General features: G+C 48.7%; 11 protein-coding genes across 11 annotated transcripts; 4 read left to right on the top strand and 7 right to left on the bottom strand.

Moving 5' to 3' along the window:
* Positions 1–8: 8 nt before the first annotated feature.
* Positions 9–2,527, bottom strand: BU24DRAFT_427937 (uncharacterized protein). The gene has a single exon (XM_033529353.1). It carries the CDS (start codon positions 2,467–2,469, stop codon positions 322–324), a length of 2,148 nt encoding a protein of 715 aa, XP_033378243.1. The 5' UTR covers positions 2,470–2,527; the 3' UTR covers positions 9–321.
* A 396-nt stretch (positions 2,528–2,923) lies between these two features.
* BU24DRAFT_66865 (uncharacterized protein) lies at positions 2,924–3,590 on the bottom strand. Its single transcript, XM_033534515.1, has one exon. The coding sequence runs from the start codon at positions 3,404–3,406 to the stop codon at positions 2,981–2,983; it is 426 nt and encodes a 141-aa protein (XP_033378242.1). The 5' UTR covers positions 3,407–3,590; the 3' UTR covers positions 2,924–2,980.
* On the bottom strand, positions 3,577–4,281 carry BU24DRAFT_357316 (uncharacterized protein; the record flags this gene model as incomplete). The annotated part of the gene is made up of 3 exons (XM_033523946.1): positions 3,577–3,990; positions 4,046–4,142; positions 4,193–4,281. 3 exons carry the CDS (start codon positions 4,279–4,281, stop codon positions 3,577–3,579), a joined length of 600 nt encoding a protein of 199 aa, XP_033378241.1.
* A 268-nt stretch (positions 4,282–4,549) lies between these two features.
* BU24DRAFT_427935 (transcription initiation factor IIA gamma chain) lies at positions 4,550–5,552 on the bottom strand. Its single transcript, XM_033529352.1, has 3 exons — positions 5,471–5,552; positions 5,266–5,413; positions 4,550–5,198 (listed from the first exon to the last, which is right to left on the bottom strand). Exons 1-3 carry the CDS (start codon positions 5,509–5,511, stop codon positions 5,049–5,051), a joined length of 339 nt encoding a protein of 112 aa, XP_033378240.1. The 5' UTR covers positions 5,512–5,552; the 3' UTR covers positions 4,550–5,048.
* Positions 5,553–5,711: 159 nt separating this feature from the next.
* On the top strand, positions 5,712–6,818 carry BU24DRAFT_427933 (uncharacterized protein). Its single transcript, XM_033529351.1, has 5 exons — positions 5,712–5,806; positions 5,857–5,891; positions 5,945–6,036; positions 6,086–6,397; positions 6,447–6,818. The coding sequence occupies exons 1-5, from the start codon at positions 5,749–5,751 to the stop codon at positions 6,547–6,549; spliced, it is 600 nt and encodes a 199-aa protein (XP_033378239.1). The 5' UTR covers positions 5,712–5,748; the 3' UTR covers positions 6,550–6,818.
* A 102-nt stretch (positions 6,819–6,920) lies between these two features.
* BU24DRAFT_427932 (uncharacterized protein) lies at positions 6,921–9,461 on the top strand. Its single transcript, XM_033529350.1, has 6 exons — positions 6,921–7,213; positions 7,265–7,305; positions 7,356–7,393; positions 7,441–7,662; positions 7,716–8,601; positions 8,649–9,461. Exons 1-6 carry the CDS (start codon positions 6,944–6,946, stop codon positions 9,232–9,234), a joined length of 2,043 nt encoding a protein of 680 aa, XP_033378238.1. The 5' UTR covers positions 6,921–6,943; the 3' UTR covers positions 9,235–9,461.
* BU24DRAFT_496728 (uncharacterized protein) lies at positions 9,281–10,481 on the bottom strand (the record flags this gene model as incomplete). Its single annotated transcript, XM_033534211.1, has 2 exons — positions 9,281–10,116; positions 10,181–10,481. 2 exons carry the CDS (start codon positions 10,479–10,481, stop codon positions 9,503–9,505), a joined length of 915 nt encoding a protein of 304 aa, XP_033378237.1. The 3' UTR covers positions 9,281–9,502.
* A 2,083-nt stretch (positions 10,482–12,564) lies between these two features.
* On the bottom strand, positions 12,565–13,844 carry BU24DRAFT_427931 (uncharacterized protein). Its single transcript, XM_033529349.1, has one exon. It carries the CDS (start codon positions 13,743–13,745, stop codon positions 12,720–12,722), a length of 1,026 nt encoding a protein of 341 aa, XP_033378236.1. The 5' UTR covers positions 13,746–13,844; the 3' UTR covers positions 12,565–12,719.
* Positions 13,845–15,126: 1,282 nt separating this feature from the next.
* BU24DRAFT_414350 (uncharacterized protein) lies at positions 15,127–16,119 on the top strand (the record flags this gene model as incomplete). Its single annotated transcript, XM_033526215.1, has 2 exons — positions 15,127–16,025; positions 16,077–16,119. 2 exons carry the CDS (start codon positions 15,127–15,129, stop codon positions 16,117–16,119), a joined length of 942 nt encoding a protein of 313 aa, XP_033378235.1.
* A 138-nt stretch (positions 16,120–16,257) lies between these two features.
* On the bottom strand, positions 16,258–17,607 carry BU24DRAFT_427930 (uncharacterized protein). Its single transcript, XM_033529348.1, has one exon. The coding sequence runs from the start codon at positions 17,527–17,529 to the stop codon at positions 16,483–16,485; it is 1,047 nt and encodes a 348-aa protein (XP_033378234.1). The 5' UTR covers positions 17,530–17,607; the 3' UTR covers positions 16,258–16,482.
* Positions 17,608–18,737: 1,130 nt separating this feature from the next.
* On the top strand, positions 18,738–20,215 carry BU24DRAFT_427929 (pirin-like protein-like protein Prn3). Its single transcript, XM_033529347.1, has one exon. The coding sequence runs from the start codon at positions 18,938–18,940 to the stop codon at positions 20,075–20,077; it is 1,140 nt and encodes a 379-aa protein (XP_033378233.1). The 5' UTR covers positions 18,738–18,937; the 3' UTR covers positions 20,078–20,215.
* Positions 20,216–21,467: the final 1,252 nt, after the last annotated feature.

Here is a 21,467-nt window from a genome sequence, read left to right as displayed (position 1 = left end):
AATATCCTCCAACCTCCAATCCTCAACTCCAGCCCACCCTGTCACCCCTTCAACTCCTCCAGGTCATAAAACATGATTGTGGGTATAAGTATGTAATGCAAGTAGGGGATGGCAGAAAAGGGGAGAGAGAAAAAGAGAAAAGGGAGAAAAAGGGAGAAGGGAAAAAGGAGAAAGAAGAAAAGAAAATTCATGCTACAAACCTCAAATACGAACTCCGGAAAGCACAGTGAATTCGAAGAGAAAAAAGCCTGGGGACGGCAAGATGATGGTCGTGGCACTCATGAAGGTCGTGTCTCACTCCACACACACACATCGACAAATCTAGAACTGCACGTTGGGGTCGAAGTCGGGAAATTGCTCGAGGGCGTTCGGGTCCGCTTGCGTTGACTCCGGCGTGCGAGGCGATGGTTCGGTGTCATAAAAGCGAGAAGGGCCTTGGGATCCGGAGCTGTAATTGTATTCAGGCGGGGTCACGAAAGGACTACCGAGAGGTCCACTCTGAATAGAACTATCCTCTGACTGGTCGCGAATGGGAACCGTTGCAGAAGTATCAATGTGCAGGTCCTTCCTGCTCTTCCTGTTCTTGTATTTCTTAGGCCTGCCCGTCTCCATGGGGCCGGCGGGAGCATCACCTAAGCCTGGGAAGGAGAGGTCATCTGGCGGGTGAGGTGCGCCAGCGTCAAGTGACTGACCTTCACGATGAGAACCGGGCCGGGGGGTTTGTCCTAGTTGAAAGGCTGGATCAAGGTAATGGGCTGGTGCATCATACAAAGATGGAGCTTCAGTGCGTCGCTGGTGAAGATTATTGCCGGTCGCATAAGCATGTCCCATCGCGTAGAAATCGGCGTAGGCATCGTAGAAGGGGTTGTCGTGGCTGAGGGGATTGCTAAAAGTCGCGAGCTTGTAGAGTTCGGTGGGGGTGTAGCTGGCATTGCTGGGCATCATGTTTACATTTCCAAAGGGAGACTTGGCGAAGGGTTCGCGACCGTGATGGTCGATTGGGTATCCAGGGTTTCGAAATCCGCCATCGCTCATATCACTTCGGCGGCCATTCTCGTAGCCATTTCGTGGACCGTTACGATTGTCATTCTGATAGCCATTCTGATAGCCATTCTGTGGCCCGTGCCAATAGCCATTCTGATAGCCACTCTGGTAAACGTTCGGTGGGCCATTCTGATACATGTTGTTGCGACCATTCTGATATCCCATGCGGCGGCTACTCTGATAGCCGATTTGGTGACCATTCTGGCGACCATTCCGAGGGCCATGCTGTTGACCGTTTTGACCATTCCGGTGACCGCCCTGGAGGGTATCATCCAGAAGGGTTGAGCCTCTACGGCTGTTCCTAGTAGCTCTCCTGTAGTTCTGGGGATGGCTGCTTGGTTCTCCAGTCGGATATGCTGCAGTTCTGCCCCTCATTCCATGTGGACGTTGCTCTTGGTTGAGGTAATAAATCGGGTAAGCACCTCGATGAGGCGGGGCTGGTTGGCCGACATGTTGTACGTTGAACCGATCATTAGGGACCGATTGAAGAGGGACGCCGTAGCCGTGCTGCGTTTGGGGCGGTGGGATGGGGGGCGCGAAGCCTGGGACATGGGGTTCAACCATTGCTGAAGCTGAATGGTTGACGAAAGGTACATACACATAGTCACCCCCATGTCCATTCCAGCTGCCGCGACGCCGATCAACCTCATGCAGCTGCCCATGGAAGGAGTTCAAGGGCTCAGATGGGTGAGCTTGATAATAGCCAAGACGCCTCATGTATGGACGAGGCTGAAAGGAAACGGCCGTGGGGTTCATGCCCAGGGCATCCTCTCTCTGTGAACGACATTCTTTCTCAATTCTCCATAAGGTTTCCCTATCCACCACCTTAGAAAAGGCCTGGATGCCGTCGTTCCAGTTGACTTCATAGGCAATGGTGGCATTGAGATCAGCCCTGGAATGGTAGTATGTGCGCAGAGCACGCTCGTAGGCGGAGGTACAACCCCATTCGATTTTCAAGTAGTTTGGCAGGACCTCTAGGATCGAACGGACGAAGTGGACCAGGGGTGGGAAGTGCTCAAGGTCCATGTCCGGGATTCGCCACTGACCATTGATGAATTCGCCGGAGCGTACAATCACAAGTTGCAAGTGCTTAACAGTGCCCATGTGATCTCCCAGTGACTCAGCAATCCAATCCTTCACCATGAGCAAGAGTGGGAGGCGCGGTCCAGCGAAGATGTTAAGCTGGACTTTCAGAGATTGAGAACGCCTAATGCTGAAACGCTGGATCTGCTCGTGCGCGAATGCAGAATCGTGAGTCTTTCTCGTATCATAGTTGAGAATGATGATTTTCTCTTGCGGGTCATAAGACACCTCTTTGTCGAAGTTCACATTGCCTGCCACTATCATGCGATGTGTGTTACGTGCGTCCACACCCGCGTTGGCGATGCTGAGTGTGGTGAGAGCTGCAGCAAACTCTTCTTCCATATCGTCGGTGACATTATCAGGCTCGACGTGTCCGTCACTGAGCCGTCCGTCACTGAGCCCAGAGTGTTGGGATTCGGGACTAGAAGCAGAGTAGAAAGCCTCGGAAGTGAGGACGCTGCTTGGAGACCTGCCGCGGCCCAACTCAGGTGCGGACGCGACAGACATTGCGGCGAGGCAGCTCCACCTTATGTCCGCAACGCTACAGGTGATGCTGTTATGTGAATGTAGGACAAGTTATGTTTGAATGAGAACTATGTCTCGGGGTTTAGTTACTGGGAAGGGGATGGCAGAATGAAGTGAAGTTGTACCTACTCTGAAGCGAGCGAAGACTCAAGTGAGTGAGCGAAAGCCGCCTACAACAAGCGGTTTCCGTGGTATCGGCTTTTGATACCGAATATCAGCGTGGAAGGCTGTTTCAATGGCAACGTCGCAAAGACGAAAGGGTTGTTGAAAAGGTTGCGCGTTGGAGGTGTAGGAAGAGAGGATAGGTAGGAGGGGAGGGGGCGGGACTTTAAATAGAGGGAGACGAGGGAGCGAGGGTAGGTGAAGGTGGAGAGAGCGGGCGCGAGAGATTGCGCGAGAGGTAAAGTCTGGTAAAGTAGGTTGTGGTAGAACACAATCGAAGGTGGTAGCTTGACTGCGCTTCACTACAGAGTTTATTCAAATGACCAAAGAAGTCATGCAACCGCATTTGCACTTCTCGTGGGATTGACGATGAGGATACGGTGATGCTCTGTAGATAACTCAGTCCCTCCGTTGGTGCCGCAACATTGACGATAGCAACCGATGAAACTGCAGCAGAGGAGCAAAGATGGAAATGAAGTGATGGTATTTCAAACGTAGGTGGTAAATCCTCTCCAGGCGTTGGGACGGTGCTTGCCACACCTCTTGACAATTGAAAAGCCCAACACAATCTCTGGCATTGCAAGAGCTTCATTAAGCATTTCGAATATTCTTTCCAAGAGCAAGTCTACTCACTGTCACGCAAGATCAGTTTCGACTAGGATGAGCAATCGTCATCACAACCAATTTCAGCATGATCACATAGTGCAAGGTTTGGTCCAGTCATACACAAAACATCTGTCGGTCGCAAGACGATTCGATTGATTATTTCAAGGTGGCATCCTCGTCATCCGTTGATCTTTCGCCGTCGGGATCATTGACAGTGTTGAGCTCCAGTCCATTATGATTGTCCGGCTCATCCTCGTCTTTGAACCTAGAATCTGCATCGTTGGTCCCCTCAATCAACGGCTCGGTCACTGTAGTAGCTTCCCCACCAGCTTTGTTACCCTCCTCTCTTCTTCCGATGATAACACTGCCAGCAACCAGGAGTGAGGCGCCAACCCACCATAAGCCTGGTAACGTCTCGGAAAAGATGAGGGCTCCAAGGACCGCGGTAATCATGAAGTTCGCTGAGGTATTTATCACACTCACACGCACAGTGGAAGATGCTAGGGTAAGAGCCCGTGTAAATAATCCCCACATCACTGCGTTGAAGACGAGGTTCAGGGCGAAGAACAGCTGGGCGATGTCAATGGCAATGCCAGGGTATGAGCGAGCCTGAGCGTTGACTTACAGCACGGATGGCGTATTCAACGACTTTGTTATCTGCATCGAGGGAGAATGCCTTCGCTATGGCGCCCGCCCACGAAGCCGTGAGCTCAGTTGTTGTTCTGCCATGTCGTCAGCGGGCTCAAGGGGAAGTTCAGGAGAATGTTCTTACAGTTTCGCAAAGACGCCATTGAACGCCGCACACCCTCCACTAGCCACTGCTAGAATCAGCCACGTAGGCTGTGACCTTGTGGTAGACATAACAGGTCTGAATATCTGTTGTGAAGTTGGAGCTTGCAAGGACAAAAGGATGTCAATCGACATGTGAGGTGTGAGGTTACCCTGCAGCTCTCGGCTCTTGCCGCTCGACGTGCAACGGGTACCTGGTCGGATCTCCCAACTCCGCCGTCCACTAGTTAGAAAGCATGTACGAGGATGTCATTGGAACACTCAGTTCTACTCGTACATGCGGAGTTCTTTTGACATTGAATAGTGACTTCCCAAGGAGCGATACAACGATCTCAAAGTATATGAATGCACTATTTCATTTTTTCATATGAAAACACGGTACTAGTGAATCGCGTGTTCGAATGCGGGTGCATCTACGTTCAACAGACAGTATAATTCCTGAGATACGCATCCACAGCTTATCAAAAATCATGATCAAATCATGAATGCTGGTCTGAATATGGAAATTCTAATTCAAAGATTGAAAGTCCATCAAGTCAAGCCCTGAACGCCTTTGCCATGCCTGAGGTATCCATGAACCTGAATAACATACTCCTTACGCCAACCATAAAAATTCGGACGGGTCTTCCACTTGCACAGCCGTTTTCCCATTTGATTCCATTGGAGGCCTTTCCAAAAGGTATCCTTCGTATCGCTCCGTACTATCGCGCTTGTAGACGGTCCGTTGTTCTTTTGGCGCTTCAAAAGCCATCGGGGCACAGTGCCAACTCTGGGTAATTGCAAGACTTTCCACCAATCTCTTTCTCTCCCTCAAACATTCTGTCCACCAGCCGCTGTGCTTACATCCGCGCTTGCTGTTCCTTCGAGCTACAACTGACGATCTTGACTCTGTCGGCATGAATAGTGTTGGTGTTGTCAAGCTTGAAGTTGATATCCTTAATAATGAAAGTCCAGACATCGTCGCAGAATCGGTAAGTATCGAGGTGACCCTTAATACTGGTATTAGCAATGGCGGCGTCGGAAGGCAACAGTGATCAAAGAAATGGAAGGACCAACCTTGAAAGTCAACCGGCTCTTGACCTTGTCTGCCAAAACCTCTGCCACAGCCTTATCGAAGTTTGCTAGAATCTTCATAGCAAGTTGCGGCTCTATGCGACGTTCAGTGATCAAGTTGTCCAGGGTATCCGTAAGAGCACCGCCCAAGCTGTTGGAGTTAGCCGAAGCTCATTATACTCTGATCTGGGGCGAGGTAAAATAGTACCTGCTTCGGCGGTAGAGCTCATAGTACTTTGCGTCAGCCATGGTGAAGGTCGTCGAAGTGTTTGATGTGAACAGATCCGATGTTGGTGTACGTGCGATACGCAATGGAGGCGTTCGGTGTTACGAGGTCGCGGCGGGGAGGTGACTAAGAGGGAATCGCGCTAGCGGCTCAATTGCTTGGCGAAGTCATCATCAGCTTCCCATGCTTCCATCTCCCAAGTAGAGCTCCCGAAACGCCACTTTCGCCGTCCATCTGCTTCCCAAGCTTTTTCGTTGATCATGTCTCTCACATATGGTACTGGTGGTGCGGCTGCTGCGCTGGGAGTTGTCGGCTTGTGTGAGTAGGCACTAATTCACGGTGCAAGCAGTTACTGACCCTGACAACAGACATGCTGTTCAATGGCGAGGGCGAAGCTTTCAACGTACATAACCTCATCACGCGCCCGTAACGATTGTCTAGTACTGACTGAAATAGGTCGGCCAATTTCTGGAGTCCGTTTCACCTTATACCTGGGCGAGTTTGGGCATAGGCCTTTGCATCGGCCTTTCAGTTGTTGGTTCAGCATGGTATGCCTATTGTACGATGGCGTCAAGCTTCGGAACTAACGATCAGCAGGGGAATCTTCACGACTGGAGTCTCTATCGTCGGTGGTGGTGTCAAGGCCCCTAGGATTCGGACGAAGAACCTTATTTCCATTATCTTTTGCGAGGTCGTCGCCATCTACGGTGTCATCATGGCCATCATCTTCTCTTCGAAGCTCAACAACATCGCCGATCCCGAGCAGTTGTACTCGCCCCGAAACTACTACACTGGTTACGCTCTGTTCTGGGCCGGAATAACGGTGGGCATGTGCAACTTGATTTGCGGTGTATCTGTAGGAATCAACGGAAGCAGCGCGGCTTTGGCTGACGCCGCAGACCCTGCTCTGTAAGGACTGGATCAATTCGTCAGTGTTGTCTATGCTAACGCGCTTTAGATTCGTGAAAATCTTGGTTATCGAAATCTTTAGCTCTATTCTTGGCTTGTTCGGATTGATCATTGGTCTGCTGGTTCAAAGCAATGCACCAGATTTCGAATAGGTGGCCAAATGCGACTGAAATATCTAGCAATACAATGTCGCCCCAGACGCCCAGGTATGATGGGCTGGTCAATAAGGTGTACGAAGGGAGAAAACGCGCTCAGACGCAGATTTGATCGCGGTCGCAAAGAGTTCGTGTGGAGATTGTACGATGTACATAGGGATTTTTGTAATATCCATGTATCATGAGCGGGATAGTAGGGTTCATCATTCAGCAGCGGCGCATAGGGAAAATAGAACATTTAAACATTGCCTTTTATGATGACAGACAACCACAATCCGTACCAAATCCGAAGCTCTAGCTAGGCCGAACTATGACCGATCAAGATAGCATATGTATCTCAGACGTGCCGTCCCGCATGCTCCGGAACACAACATTGTCAACCACTCGCAACATGACCGACTCCAAATTGAAGGCTGCTATTCTCATCGTCTCAGAGACAGCGTCCAAGGATTCCTCCACCGACAAATGTATTCCTATCCTGAAGGAGGTATTTCAAAATCTTGGTAACGATCAATGGAATGTTGCTAGCACTGCAATTGTGCCAGACAGCATCATAGACATCCAGAAGACAATTAAAGCTTGGTCAGACAGTGAAAACCCTATTAACCTCATCGTTACCAGTGGTGGTACCGGTTTCGCAGTGAAAGATGTCACCCCAGAGGTTAGCGCCGAGTCCATGTTATGTGTTACAAGATCTGACGTGTTGGTTCAGGCTGTCTCAATGCTCCTGGATAAACAAGCCCCCGGATTAGTGTATGTTCCTAGTTCTCATTATACAAACAAATGATACTAAAAAGGGTCAGGCATGGCATGCTCGCATCTTCGCTGTCTGTGACGCCTTGTATGTATTCCTTCACATCGTTCTAGCGGGGTACTCACACTAAGCAGTTGCATTAATGGCGAGGCCGGTGGCTGGCACTCGGAAGTCATCGCTCATTTTGACACTTCCGGGATCCCTAAAGGGTGCCAAAGAGAATTTAGAGGCTGTTCTCAAGCTTCTACCTCATGCCTGTATCCAGGTAGCTGGGGCAGAGTCACGTCCCTTGCACACTGGAGGTGTTGAGAAGCTCGAAAAGGACGCGGGGGTTAGCTCTAAATCTTCAGCTCAAGGTACTCATGGGTGAAATTGCACATTCAATCAGGAATGCACTAAGATGTTATAGCATCTCATACTGGAGGCTGCGGCCATAACCACCACCATCATCATGGCCATGGCCATTCACACGGCCACGGCGGGCACGCCGTTCCAAGGGCTCATACTCATCCAGATGAACGACCACAATCCAACGACCCAAATGCAGGACCCACACGTCGATATCGAAGCTCACCTTACCCGATGATCCCAGTAGACGATGCGCTCAAGCTGATTGCACAGCATACTCCTGCCCCAATTGTCCACAAGGTTCCTGTCAACCTGGATATAGGTGGGCACGTCCTAGCTGAGGATGTCAAAGCAGAGGAATCTGTTCCAGCCTTCAGAGCAAGTATTGTAGATGGCTACGCAGTGAAGATCCCCCCATCTGGGAAGTTTGTTAAAGGCGTTTATCCTGTCGCGCTTATCTCCCACGCCCAAGCTGGAGAGGTTCCGGAACTAAAGGAAGGGGAAATTGCTCGAATCACCACGGGCGCTCCACTCCCTCCCGGCGCGGATGCTGTCATCATGGTTGAAGACACCGCCCTGAAATCCCAGACGGAAGATGGGAAGGAAGAGAAAGAGATTGAGATTCTGACTGATGACATCAAGTCCAGCGAGAACGTCCGTGAAGTTGGCAGTGATGTCAAAGTGGATGACATTATCATGAAGAAGGGCGAAGGAATCACCATCTTCGGTGGTGAATTCGGTTTACTCGCATCTGTGGGCACTTCTGAGGTGTCTGTGTACAAGAAACCCATTGTCGGTGTTTTGAGCACAGGCGACGAGATCATCCCGCATGATAGACCTGGTGCTCTAAAGCTGGGCGAAGTTCGCGATACAAACAGGCCAACATTGCTCACGGCTGTGAAAAGCCATGGTTTCGAGGCAATTGACCTCGGCATAGCATCAGACAAGTCAGTATTCTGTGCCAACCACAATTGCAACACTAACAGTAACACAGGCCCGGTTCTCTGGAGCAAACCCTTCGCGAAGCTATGCGGAAGGTTGATGTCATTATAACCTCTGGTGGTGTTTCCATGGGCGAGCTCGATCTACTAAAACCGACGATCGAGCGTTCCCTGGGTGGCACAATCCACTTCGGACGAGTAAATATGAAACCTGGAAAACCCGCTACGTTTGCCACAGTGCCCATCAAAGATGCATCCGGAGCTCGCACCGACAAAGTCATCTTTTCCCTCCCAGGTAACCCCGCATCCGCAGTGGTGACGTTCCATCTGTTCGTCCTGCCAAGTTTACACCAGGCGAGTGGAATATCCCCCGCTGGTTTGACAAGGGTCAAGGCTGTCCTCGAGGAGGATATACGTCTCGATCGACAGAGGCCAGAGTATCACCGTGCTATCGTGGCTATCAAGAACGATGGGATCTTGTATGCCAGTAGCACGGGTGGTCAGCGCAGCTCACGCATTGGGTCTTTCAAAGGGGCAAATGCATTGCTGTGCATGCCCGCTGGAGAACAGAGTGCAAAGAAGGGCGACAAAGTTGAAGCACTGTTGATGGGTAAGCTTGGAGAACTAGGGCGAGTTTGAGCAAAGAGACGTGTGCCAATCACAGTGCAGCAATAAACCGTTCATGACGAAGGTCTATGTGAGCAATTAGTCTCGTCATAGAAGCAAAGGCGGGCAAAGGTCGTCGAGTTACCGCATAGCAAAACATAAATTCAAGCATGCGATATCATCCTTTAACTCCTGGCAACAATTACCATCCATCCCCCCTTTATCCCGCTAATAATATTTTTACGCTAAATCGACAGACAAAAGTAAAAGTACACATAAAAATACCCCATAGCTATGGACGTTACCCAGCCCTACCCTGTTGTTCTATGATGATTGGCTTCTCGCTCGTTGGACTTGTAGGAAGCTGCAAGAGCTCGCTCGACTCTGTATCCACAACGACCGTCCTCTTGTACGCAAAGTTTTGGCCGAACTGCTCTTCGTAATGCTCTTTAAGCCTTCGCTGTCTCTTCTCCTTCCTGTGCATCCACATGATGACTCCCATCATGCCGAGAAGAGCGGCACCTAGTATGCCACCCACTGCGCCCCCAACAACCGCGCTTTTGTCAGGCTTGCAGGTCGTTTGTGGCTGAGAGGTAGTGCTTTCCTGGGCGAATGGCGTGCCTGTTGATACGGCTTCTCCGACAATCTCGGAGGTCCGTGTTGCGTCCGGCGTTGGCGTCGCAGACAGTTTAGCTGAAGTCGTTGTAGCTAATGATATCGATGATGAAGAAGGGATACCAGCGGTAGAAGTAGGAAATTGGAAGGCGCCGATGAAGTTTGTTTCGATCTGTGGTGCAGTTGCATTGTTGCAACAATTCCTGGAGTCGCCCACTTCGCGGCAGCAGTATTTGCCGAAATCGCAGGTTTGGATATTCCAGGCAAAGACTTTCTTAAGGCCTCCGAAGTTGTCTCTCACTGTTACACGATCAGTATTAGGACTGAAGAAAGATCTGATTGATATCAATTGATTTGGGCTCACCATCGGGACATAGTTTTGGACAGGCAGGATCTTGGCCAGTCGGATCTGTACATCCAGACTGCCATATCGTACCCATATAGCCTTCGCCTGTGGCCATGCACAGTCCATTGTCGAGGCAAATATCAACAGAGCCCGCTGGTCTGTTGATCGCACAACAGCCACTGTGACGCGTACCGGTCTTGCATGGTCCGAATCCCTCCTCTTGCGGTTGACCGTTGAGGCCATAGCATTTCTGCTCTGCTGCTGATACAATTCTAGAAGAGAATAGTAGAAGAGATAGGAGGTGTGAAAGTCTGGCCATTTTTGGAGGAATTAATAAGAAATTAAACAGTAAACCGATATAAAGAAGGAAGTAGGATCGAATATAGAGGCCGTGTCGTAAGCGCTAAAAGGGAGCGATATAGCAAAAGTGAAGGAGAGAGAGTTGGAAATGGAAAGATGTACAACATGCAAAAAGATCCGGCGCCTACGCCGCATAATAATAGTTCCTCGCGTTTCTATTTACTGTGTAATGAGGCGTGGGGAACGCGGACCTCGACTTGTCCCCTCATCCTCGAGAGCTCAGACGCGGTGGTGTGGGCTCCAAAGCTTTCTGTGCGACTGTCTTGTACTTTGGGCGCCACAAAAGACGTGCATACCCGCTCCATCTGAAACATAGACGTAAAACGGGGCTGCGGTATCCCAGCTTGATCAATAATCTTGTCACGGTCTCAGGGTATTGCGCATGGAGGGCCCTGCGGACTTTTGGGTGCTTCACCAGACGAAGTCCGACAGGGGAGGGTTCAGCTCTCATTATGTCTACCATATGCTGGCTTCAATTAAAGACTTCATTTATGCCACCAAAATGCAGATTTTAGCAGATTTTAGCCGCATTGTGTTGAAGATAAGCAGAGCTGACAATTGAGCAGCCGTTAACTCAAGTGTGCGTGTATGTATTGAGATCATGTTATGAGTTATCGAAGGCATGAGGGTCGTCTGTTTGAGGTCAGAGTGGTGGGTGACCGACACGACAATCTGATTTGTCCGAGTCAGGGGTGGCCGCGCGCCAACAGCCCTATACAGTACGCATCTACGGCCCTCTAGCAGATCAACAACTTGAGCACTAATTCAACTGAGACGTCATGGCGCACTTCAGCCAGTCTGGGCAAGTTAGAAGTAAGACAGAGCCGGACGGACTTTAACTCTATTTCTCTGCAATAATGAGAGAGAGGATACGTTGCTGATCTTCACCAGTGCAAAAACATGGCTCGCAAAGATATGTCGAATGTTGATCGCGACGACAACCCAACAACAACTGCACAAGGCTTTAATTGACAATCACACAACATTAGACTTCGGATGTGCGACTGTACCACAACGCAAGGAGGTTGATGAGATTTGTCTGGTCGTCTGGACATATCGACAAGGGTTTCCCACCTTTTCCTGCGGATCATCTCGGTTGTCAATGCGTCAGCCCTGTCCTACCCAAAAAGATGACTGCTATTCGCCCAATGCAGACACAAATTTCAATCCTTCAGCAAGGTAGCAGGCATCTGCATCGCCAAAACATGACGAAAAGCTCGGTTATCGGGCAGATGTCTTGATTGTTATGACTGAAATGCTAACCCCTTATTCTCAACTCGTCGACATATATGCCTGCATTAGGCATACATCTGGTTCGTGCGTTGATGCCATCATTTAATTTTCTGCTCAGCTACCAGCATTACCCCGGGTTACCGGAAGAACTCACAGTTCTCGACCTGGTATTACAAAAATAAGGAAACATGAGTGCGGGACCAGGAACTGTCAGTTAATATAATGGAATTTGAACATAAGCCCCCTAGGCCGTCTTGTCTTCGTCTAGGCCTGGAGCAATGGTAGGGATGCATTCGCAAACCGTAAAGGGCTCCCGCTCTCTTCTCGCTACAGACTACGTCGTGAAACTGCCAGGGACAAGGCTTGACGTATCATCTTTTGAAATGTTCGAACCATAATAGAGAAAGGATGGTCTTAAGAAACTTTCCGCCTGTGCATTGATTCCATGAAGTTCAACGGGTGAGATCGACGAGCAATGCCCATGGGCAGACAATGCTGCCATCGAGTTCCTTGTTGTCCCTTATTCAAGTCGCATTATTGCATGATCACGCTCCGTACCAAAAGCGTAGAAACATGAACAATAGAGAAACCAAGTCTATGAAGAAAATACTATCTAGCTAGGAGACACTTGATGCAGTAAGGGGGCTCTGCAATCCAATTCCATTTTACTCAGGCTATTCCCCCAGCAAAGGATAAGAAGCACCTAACTGCTCTTGATACGACTATATAGGTCAATCAAGCCACTGGTGAGGTATTTCGAGCATCATTGTAGGCAGTGTGTATGCTTGACAAATGGTCTGATAGATTAGCTTTTGCCGAGTCAGGCCTTGATGCACTTTGATCAACGTCAGACTCATTATAATACAGCTGTTAAACTGCGACTTCAATTGTACCGAATGGTTCTGGACTTTATCTCTTGGAATTAGATCTGCAGTGTCCTAATCATCCACAGGATATTTTCCATTCAAGGCAAGCTCCCCGTCGACTTCATTCCACCGTGCACGTCAACAGTACACATCAACCCATAGTGATCTGTGACGAAGGGGAAGCCAGTATCTTCTATAAGAGCCTTTGCGAAAACCTCATCTTCCACACATACGCCTGCACCAATTCTTTCTAACCCTCTTGCTTGTACAACGCCCCATGTAGCGACTTTGTCGAGGCGTTGGCGTCCGAACCGCTTCCCGGAACGACTTTGAAACCCCCAAGTTGCACCGTTCTCGTCACCTTCTTCGCCGCCTAATTCGAGGTAAGCGTCTTTGAAGCCGTTTTGCTGCGGTTCGGTCCTATCACGTGTTTGGGTTGCATTACAGTCTCCTGCCAACAGACTTCCAGCAACTCCTCCTTCCTTATCTTGAAGTAATTTCGCCAGCCCTTTCCACTGAACAGGTCTTAAATTCCCAGTAAGAGAATCCAAGTGAACATTACAAAGGCGGAGAACGTCTTCTCCTTCGCCGAGCCGGATATCAACGAGCAAAGCATCTCGTCGGAACTCGCTGACAAGCTCTACACGTGATACCTGAGCCACGCTGAGCCTTCGGTCAATCAAGGTCACTTGACCGTAGTGAGAGGCCCAGTTAGAGAGGTCCAGATCCGTCATGTGGAATCTCTCTTGGACCCAGGACGCGTTGGCGATCTGGCTTAAATCATTTGCCTGCTGTTCGATGTCCGGTTCTCGGTTCCCAGTCACCTCCCTCATCTCTTGAAAGAATATACAAATAGCAGACGAAGATGGCACCTGGGCTACAAGGCCTTCGATGTATTTCAAGGCTGAGGCCATCCGAGCTCGGGGATATGGAGTTTGGAAGTCGATGTTCCAAGATATGAGGTGTAGCTGATCCAGGTATTCCGTCTTCAAGCTCTGGGTCGTTGTGGATGGCCATGGGCCAGTTTTAGATAACCACTTGCCTTGGGAAAAGACATGTAGTGGTTGTGGTATCATAACTCGCTCGAGTTGTTTCTTCACAAGGCTGTCAAGCATTCTCGCCATTGTGTTGACTACAGTGCGACAAGCAAAAGTCCTCAATCTTCCTTTGATAGGGTTCCCGAACCAAACAGTTTCGAAAAAATCGTCTGAGGTGTTACTGATAGAAACCTCAAAATACTTTTGCGATGATTATGCGGCGCGGCGACACATGGCAATCCGGTCGGCGCTAGCCTAAATGGGCATGATAGTCAACCCCATTCATGACCTGAAGTATTAGGCATCCAAATAGCATCCAAAAAGCAACTAATATATAGAAAAAGACGTTATGACGGGGAAATTTATGAGACCGAGTCTCTTGTTAGCCGAGTCGCTGTATCTGAGTGTGTTTTGAAAAGGGTTTGACCCATCTGTCGATAACTGGTGCTTCTGTTCTCAAGTCATTACGAAGTCAACACCCATGTTTAGTAGTAGCACGGAATATTACGTACCTGGGTAACCAACCATAATATCTCACGTCTATCTATGTAGGTTAAAAGACTAATATCCAAACCGCATGCAAACTTCACAAAATTTTTACCAAGTTTACTATACTTTTCGATTCTTTTAGGTCGTGTACTCCCCTCTCCACTCATTTGATCGAGTTGGAAAGGTTACCTAAGTCTATAACACATAGCATCAATATGGCAAGGCTCTGCTTAGCATACGAGGTGCAAGATCATCGTTAACTTCAGCTTGTACGTGAACATTTGTTGGTTAGTTGGTAGATGGGAATTTTATACATAGCTATTCTCTTCGGCAGTTCAAACGGTGAATCTATTGCATGGTATCGAAGGTACGATCGGTAAGTGATGAGGTGAATGGAGTATTCAATCTGCGACTCTGTTCACAATGATGGCTGTGAACGGGGGAACTTCAGGGCAAATGAAGATGGAAACTACCAACGGTTTCAGTGAACATGAGCCTTCGTTCCCATCAGCGATAGAGAATTCTCGCTATAGAGCTCAAGACAGCAAGAATTTAAGTCCAGGTGGGACCTGATCAAATAGTCCATGTAGAATGTTCGTCATAACATAAATAGTCTCTTCCATCGACGAACCCTCGCTTTCTCTTTCTTGTTGTTCTTTACCCCAACTCACTCTTCCGAGGATTTGTCAATTGTTGGCTGCACATCATTGTTTGACTGAATCAAGGAGATAAGCAAACAAACCAAGCTTTCACTTCAACCAGCTTGAAGCCAACGTAGGCAGCGCTCCTGGCTAATAGCTTCAGCTTACTTAGCTTCCGATCCATTAGTGATATTCACGCCAGCTCTTGGTTTCTCTTTGAGCGCCCTCACCTCAACATTACAGTCACTGATACGCATACCCCCACCACAAAACCCTAACCTCATCTCACCTCAAAACGTCAACAGCTTTACCAAAACCTCTAGTACCCCTCACTCAAAATGGCCCAATCAGGTCAAAATACCCACTTTCATAACGGTCGCGAGTCCGACTCCGACAGTGATTCTGATTCTTTCCCCGTCCGTCCCGCGCCCGAGGATGTCAGCATCCTCAACCGTGACTTCATGGCCCGCGCCCGACGGCGAGGTGGCGGAGATGAAGATATCGATGGACGACACAAGTCCCGGAAAGGATGGCGCTGCTCGTACCTGGATGAAGATGGATTTTTCGTCGATCCTCTTGGAGTCGAACCTGGCGAGCCGGACGAGCATGCGCCAAAAGAATTATCTGAGCTGCTCGTTAGGGAGACTAGACAGCGACAGGCAATCACCGGATACGAAATCATGGTGAAGAAGTTGGATCGCCAACTTGCGATCACACGCCAGAGCGAGGCGGTACTGCAGAAGAGGAATAAAGCTCTCGAGGGTGAGATTGAGGATCTGAAGCTGAAGTTGAAGATGAAGTCTGGTCCACCTGAAGGTTCTGGAATGAAAGATGGCTCAAGTATTGATTCCACTCATGCATGCAATTCTAACAACTTACATCAAGTCATAGTCACCACTCAGGTTCCGCCTCGAAGAGAAACCATCCCTGGCACCATAAACGGTCAACGGCCTGTACTGTCAACATTGAGATCCATACTTCAACGGAAAAATGAACTACGGGCGCCCGCCACTTACGTGAAGGACGGCCGAGTCACCAAACCCACTAGTGGTTCAAACGCTTCCTCCGCCAACCACAAGTTTCCCATCCGAAATCCAATGCTGAGTATGGCGAGATTACCAGAGGATCCAAGCCATTCTCATATTGCTCGATCTCGAAAGGTATCTGGTGAAGCTAGGGCGAGCGATCTTCGAAAGTCAAATCTTCGCTTTTCAAAGCGAATGATAACGTGCGATAGGTATGGTTCGATTAGTGGATATTATTCTCACAGAGCTAATGAATTGTATAGCGAAGATGAAGCAGACCAGGACAAGGATGATATAAAAGACTGAGGTGCGCGATAAGAGGCTCACTTCGGCCAACGATGCCCTGTTAAGCAAATGATTTCCGAGGAGGCAAGGAATAATATGGAATGACCTTTAGCAGGCATTTGGTGTGATGTGATGGTTTGGAGTTCAATTATTGGGAAGCGCGACAAAAGGCTGGCAAATTAATACAAATACCTCTAGATATAGCTAATTATATGCGAATGATATGAGCTAATCCACTAGATGAAAAATCGAACTCATGCATCTCATTCTACCTAACAGGCGAAAGGGTGTATAATGTCGCCTTGCAGACCAGTCGATTACTCCTATCCCGTCAACGTGAATCGCTCGAAAACCTGAACCTAGACATCGGCCAACAACTCCGTACTATACGAAACCAGCAGAGTATATCGCATCATCAACTCTCCTCTCTTGATTTTCGGTCATCATAAGTGATTTGTCACTATTGAATAGAGAACCTCGAAGGCCATTCTCCCAGATCCATCGTTCACACATAGCTGATGTTTTTTCATCACCGTAGTAGCTTACAGGAATGTCAACCTCCCAATACCTTATTGGGTCGGTGTCTTTCCAGTCAATATCACCTTTCACGGGTGAGTGGAACCACGAGATGCCGGCAAAAACGATGTCGAGTGGCGCTCGCCGGTCGGACGAACATTTTGCGAACGCATTCTTGACTGCATCGTCAGACAGTCCCGGTGCGGACAGCCCAACGAGGATCTCTAGACGGGGTGTTGAATCTAACCAGTCAACCCAGCCATCTACAAGGTTTCTGGTTGATATTGCCAGGCGCTTGACGTTCGGTGGAGGGCAGGAGAACCACTCCTCGTAGTCCCATGAGATGACTAGTTCTTCCAGATTATGCATCTCCCGGAGTACACTACTTTTTGGATATGTTTTGGCCGGCCCTAGCCCCCCATAAGATGCAGAATCAGGCTGGAAATCAATGTATAGCGTCTTTATGGTGGAGCTGACTGCTCTGAGTAGGTCGACGATAGTAGAGAAATGGCTAATGCGCACGCCTATGTTTTTCAAATGAGGCCTAAATGGGGATAGGTACATCGATGTGATATGGCTGAAGACCTTGGTCTCTCGAAAGAATGAACTGTGTCCCAAGCTGCCATAACAGAGTCGACCGGTTGAGGATGCGGGGAGATCTATGCCGAGAGTCCTCGCGAATAGTTCCAACGTTTTATTGTTTCCCAGCCAGACACAATGTGTATATAAGTATTCCGAAGCAATGGGATATATGTCCTTTGATGTGAGTGTCAATGCGCGTAGAGTCTTCGTGACTTGATCGGAGGGGGGAAAGGCCACTGGATGTTTGCCTGACCGCGTTCGAATCAGCTCGTCTAGGACGCTGAGGAAAAGCTCAGTGGGCAGGACTGAAAACATCGACTTTTCTGTTTGCATTTTGAACATGGATGCTATTCATGGGAGTATCGAGAGGTTTGGCTAATATTAGGCAATGATGTGTGTACTCGTCGTCAGACATGAGTATGTTGGGATCCAAACCGTGGTTGTGATGTGCCCCGCTTGTTGATGTCAGCAAATCACATGCAACCAATAAAGTGTTTGAGCATCGTCCGTTTTCTCTCATGTATGTAATGATACTTAAAGATGGATCGTGGGAATCATACTCGTATATGCCAGATCAGATTGATGCTTTTCTTAGAGCAGTTTCGCCTTCCTCATCTATACTAGCCACCCTATCAGACGTACTATTGTAACCGTATCTAGTACCCCAGCCTGGCCCCAACCTACCTCGTATTTAGGCACTGGTTCTCTCTCTATATGTATTTACCCATTTTGGTAGTTGTTTATATACTCGTTCAGGCAGCAGGGCCAGTCAACTGCATATGTTGCGCTCCCCGCAAAACACTAATCCGAACTCGCAAATATCGACACGAACACCTGCAGCAGCTCACTTGGGATCCACAAGTGCTTCCTTGCCTTTCCTATTACTGCCTAGCCTTCGTTTCGAAAGTTCCTTGGGCGAAGTACTCCTGCGACTATTTTGAAGCGCCTGTCTTGTTACTAAAGTTGTTCATAAGAAGCCGGCACTTCGTGTGCTGCAATATGTTAATCTTGTATTGCTTTCCGTTTCCAGGTTTGGTCAAGTAGTACGGATTTAGTAGTTTTGTACAAGTTTGAACGCTCTGAATTTAGTTAATCTTCTGTTGCTACTCGTAGCTTCTTGACGTTGTAATCGCGATCGTTATAACGTAGCGGTACGAAGCAAACCTTTACAGCTAAAGAAGAAAGACGAGTTGTGAGGGTGGCTGGCGCTTACTGTGACCCTCTGACATCACTGATAAAATCTTAAAGGACAGCTCTACTACACTCGTACCTTTTACGAATAGTATCGTCCGCAGTACACAGTAGTGCTTCAGCCTTGTCTAGTAGGACGCTGGCATGTTGTGTAAGCTCGTTGTTGAGGGATGAGAATGATGTCATTTTGGCTTGAACCTGCAATAAGGGATGCCAAAAGGGGGAAGGCGTTGGTTGCTAATTGCTTACAGAAGCTGTGAGGCTTGGCGTAGGGAAGTGGGTCCATCCGGGTCCGGTTCAGGGTCCTAGCCGAAGACGATTACCGAAACGTGTAAGAACTCTGGCTTGAAATGGATTTCGCATGCTTGGTCAGGATCGACAAATCTCCAAACGGCCCTATCATCTGTAACGAGTATTAGTATTACCACGCGCTACAAACATCATTGTAATGTCTATATCCTGCTTGATTCCAATCATCCCACGCTAGTCTTCGAACATTCTCGATTGTAGCCCATCCCATCTCCAACTATAAGTATCAACGCCACCCCCCATGAAGACAATTCTATCCATCTTCTTTTGCATCATAGCAATTGCAATCTACAATCAAGAACACCTACTTTCGACTATCAACCAACTATCTCAAACAATTAAACTCGCAACATCCCCCAACACCATCCTTCACAACAACCAAAACAACATCACACAAACAATGTCCAGCAACGCAGCAACACCAACCACCTTCCGGGGACTACCAGTGATCCCACCAAATGAGACACTGACTGTTCAATCGCCGCGCAAGATTCAGAAGTCGTTCCTTGCTATTGAGCAGTCCGAGGGCGCTGGCGCACGCGTCAGACGCTCCATCGGCACCCCACAACTTCGCAACTTCTCTCCCTTCCTCATGCTCGACCACTTCAGCATTCCTCCAGGTGCAGGCTTTCCTGACCACCCCCACCGCGGACAAGAGACCGTGACTTATCTTCTTTCTGGTGCTGTGGATCATGAAGATTTCGCAGGCCACAAGGGTTCGATCGAAGCCGGCGATTTGCAGTTCATGACAGCCGGCCGGGGAATTGTCCACGCCGAGATGCCGAGGCAGAACGAGGACGGAACACCAAACGTCGGAATGCAGCTTTGGGTCGATCTGCCAAAAGAATTGAAGTTCTGCGAGCCCCGTTACCGCGATTTGAGGGCGAAGGAAATTCCCGAAGTGGTGACTGACAACGGCAAGGTTAAGGTCAAGATCATCAGCGGCCGCGCCTACGACACCGACTCCGTTCAAGAGCTTGCCTACACTCCCGTCTGGCTTCTCGATTTCACAGTTCAGCCAGGTGGTGTTGTCAAGCAATCGTTACCAAAGGGCTGGAATGCATTCGCCTACACCCTGAGCGGTTCCACAATCTTCTCCTCTGACGGAGTGTCGCGCCCCGTCGAGCAATACCACAATGTGGTTTTCGAGAAGGAGGGCGACAGCATTGAAGCTACCGTCGAGGCAGGAGCCGAAAAAGAGTCGAGATTCATCCTTGTCGCTGGTCTCCCACTAGATCAGCCTGTGGTCCAGTACGGACCCTTCGTTTTGAACACTAGGGACCAGGTCGTCCAAGCAATGATGGACTATCAATCATTCTCCAACGGATTCGAACGAGCAGAGAACTGGGAGAGCGAGATCGGAAAGACAATGGTACACTAGATGTAGTATCCAGTATCTTTCCTATTTCCTTTTGTATATAAAAAGCACGCATTTACGAGGTTAGCGAGTCCATTTTTGTAGCCACACTATACCAATTTCTGTATTCTATATATGACAATAGATCTGAATGTCCAAAACATCTTCAAAACATCATTGTGCCTGTTCCATTTGCATCAAGGTTTATTTCCCTGCATCAAGTACGCCTTACCAACACATCTATCATAGAAAGTGACCATAACCCTCACGACGCATTTCACAAGTGCGCGCACTCGATTACAATACCAAGTCTGAAATTGCACTAACCGGAAGAGCTTTCCTTCGTCTGTATACGTAGTAATGCCTTCACGACAAAGTACAGCCAATTATTCGTAGCCAAATGGTGAAACAGCTTATCTCCTGCTTCGGATTGACAATAGTACTATATTGACATGGATATATACATCAGACTATACCGCTTAAGACTAATTCTGTTTACACCTTATGTTTTTCCTGCCTTAAAATTCCTACTCGACTTATGCTTCCAATTGTGAGCGCGGCACATTGCTTCCGAATTGTCAGCCAATGAATTTCCATAGGCTAGGCACGATCCGGCGGATGGAGTCCTTGAACCCGAGCCAATGAGGCAGCATGGTGTATGGTTCCGCAGGAGTTGTTAATACAAGAAAATCAAAAAGAAGGTGACAAGTTCATCGCTGGAGACATGTGTCCCAATTGGGTAATACCGACTCCTGTATATCCAATCCAACCTTTTCAACATCACCATCTCTATTCGTAGACACAATTCCAGGCAATGGTAATTCAAAATCGCATCAATCAACATATGGTCATTTCTTAACTGTGGCTATTTCCGCCGCGAACGCGCTCTTCTCCACAATTATCAACGTCTCGGCTGGACGCAGTGTCGTGCTGCAGGGCCAGACTGACGTGACGAGATCACCACGGCCGTCCACCACCTACCCCAAGCCCTAACAAGCGCGACTCTTATCAGCACGAACCAAGCCCAAAGGAATGCATCTTATTGGGCAAAGTAAACGTCAAGCATGGCAACTGGCACGCAATTCCATCAGGATACCCAAAACCGAGAGAAAGTGCAGACAAACGCAGAGTCAGGTAGTCGGAAAATACGTTGAACGCCAATGTAACGGGCAAGGAATCTTCCAATCCTCTTCGCTAGAGCTTGTTTAAGGCCCACTGATTACAAGTACATGCGATTCGAATTATGCAAAGGGCATGGTGATTTTGCCTTTTGCGACTGGGGACATTCCCGGTATCGCCCCTTAGACTGCCAGGTCGATTATTTCCGTAGAGAGATTGGTACGAGTATATAAACAGGAGAATCGCTCCTCACAAGTTACTTCCCTCTGCAGCCGAGCCAGTCATAGCTTTGAGT

Source organism: Aaosphaeria arxii (assembly GCF_010015735.1).
Source record: "Aaosphaeria arxii CBS 175.79 unplaced genomic scaffold BU24scaffold_12, whole genome shotgun sequence".
In the NCBI taxonomy this organism is placed as follows: domain Eukaryota; kingdom Fungi; phylum Ascomycota; class Dothideomycetes; order Pleosporales; genus Aaosphaeria; species Aaosphaeria arxii.
The sequence above is the reverse complement of the archived record's forward strand: the minus strand, read 5'-3'. Positions and strand labels throughout refer to the sequence as shown.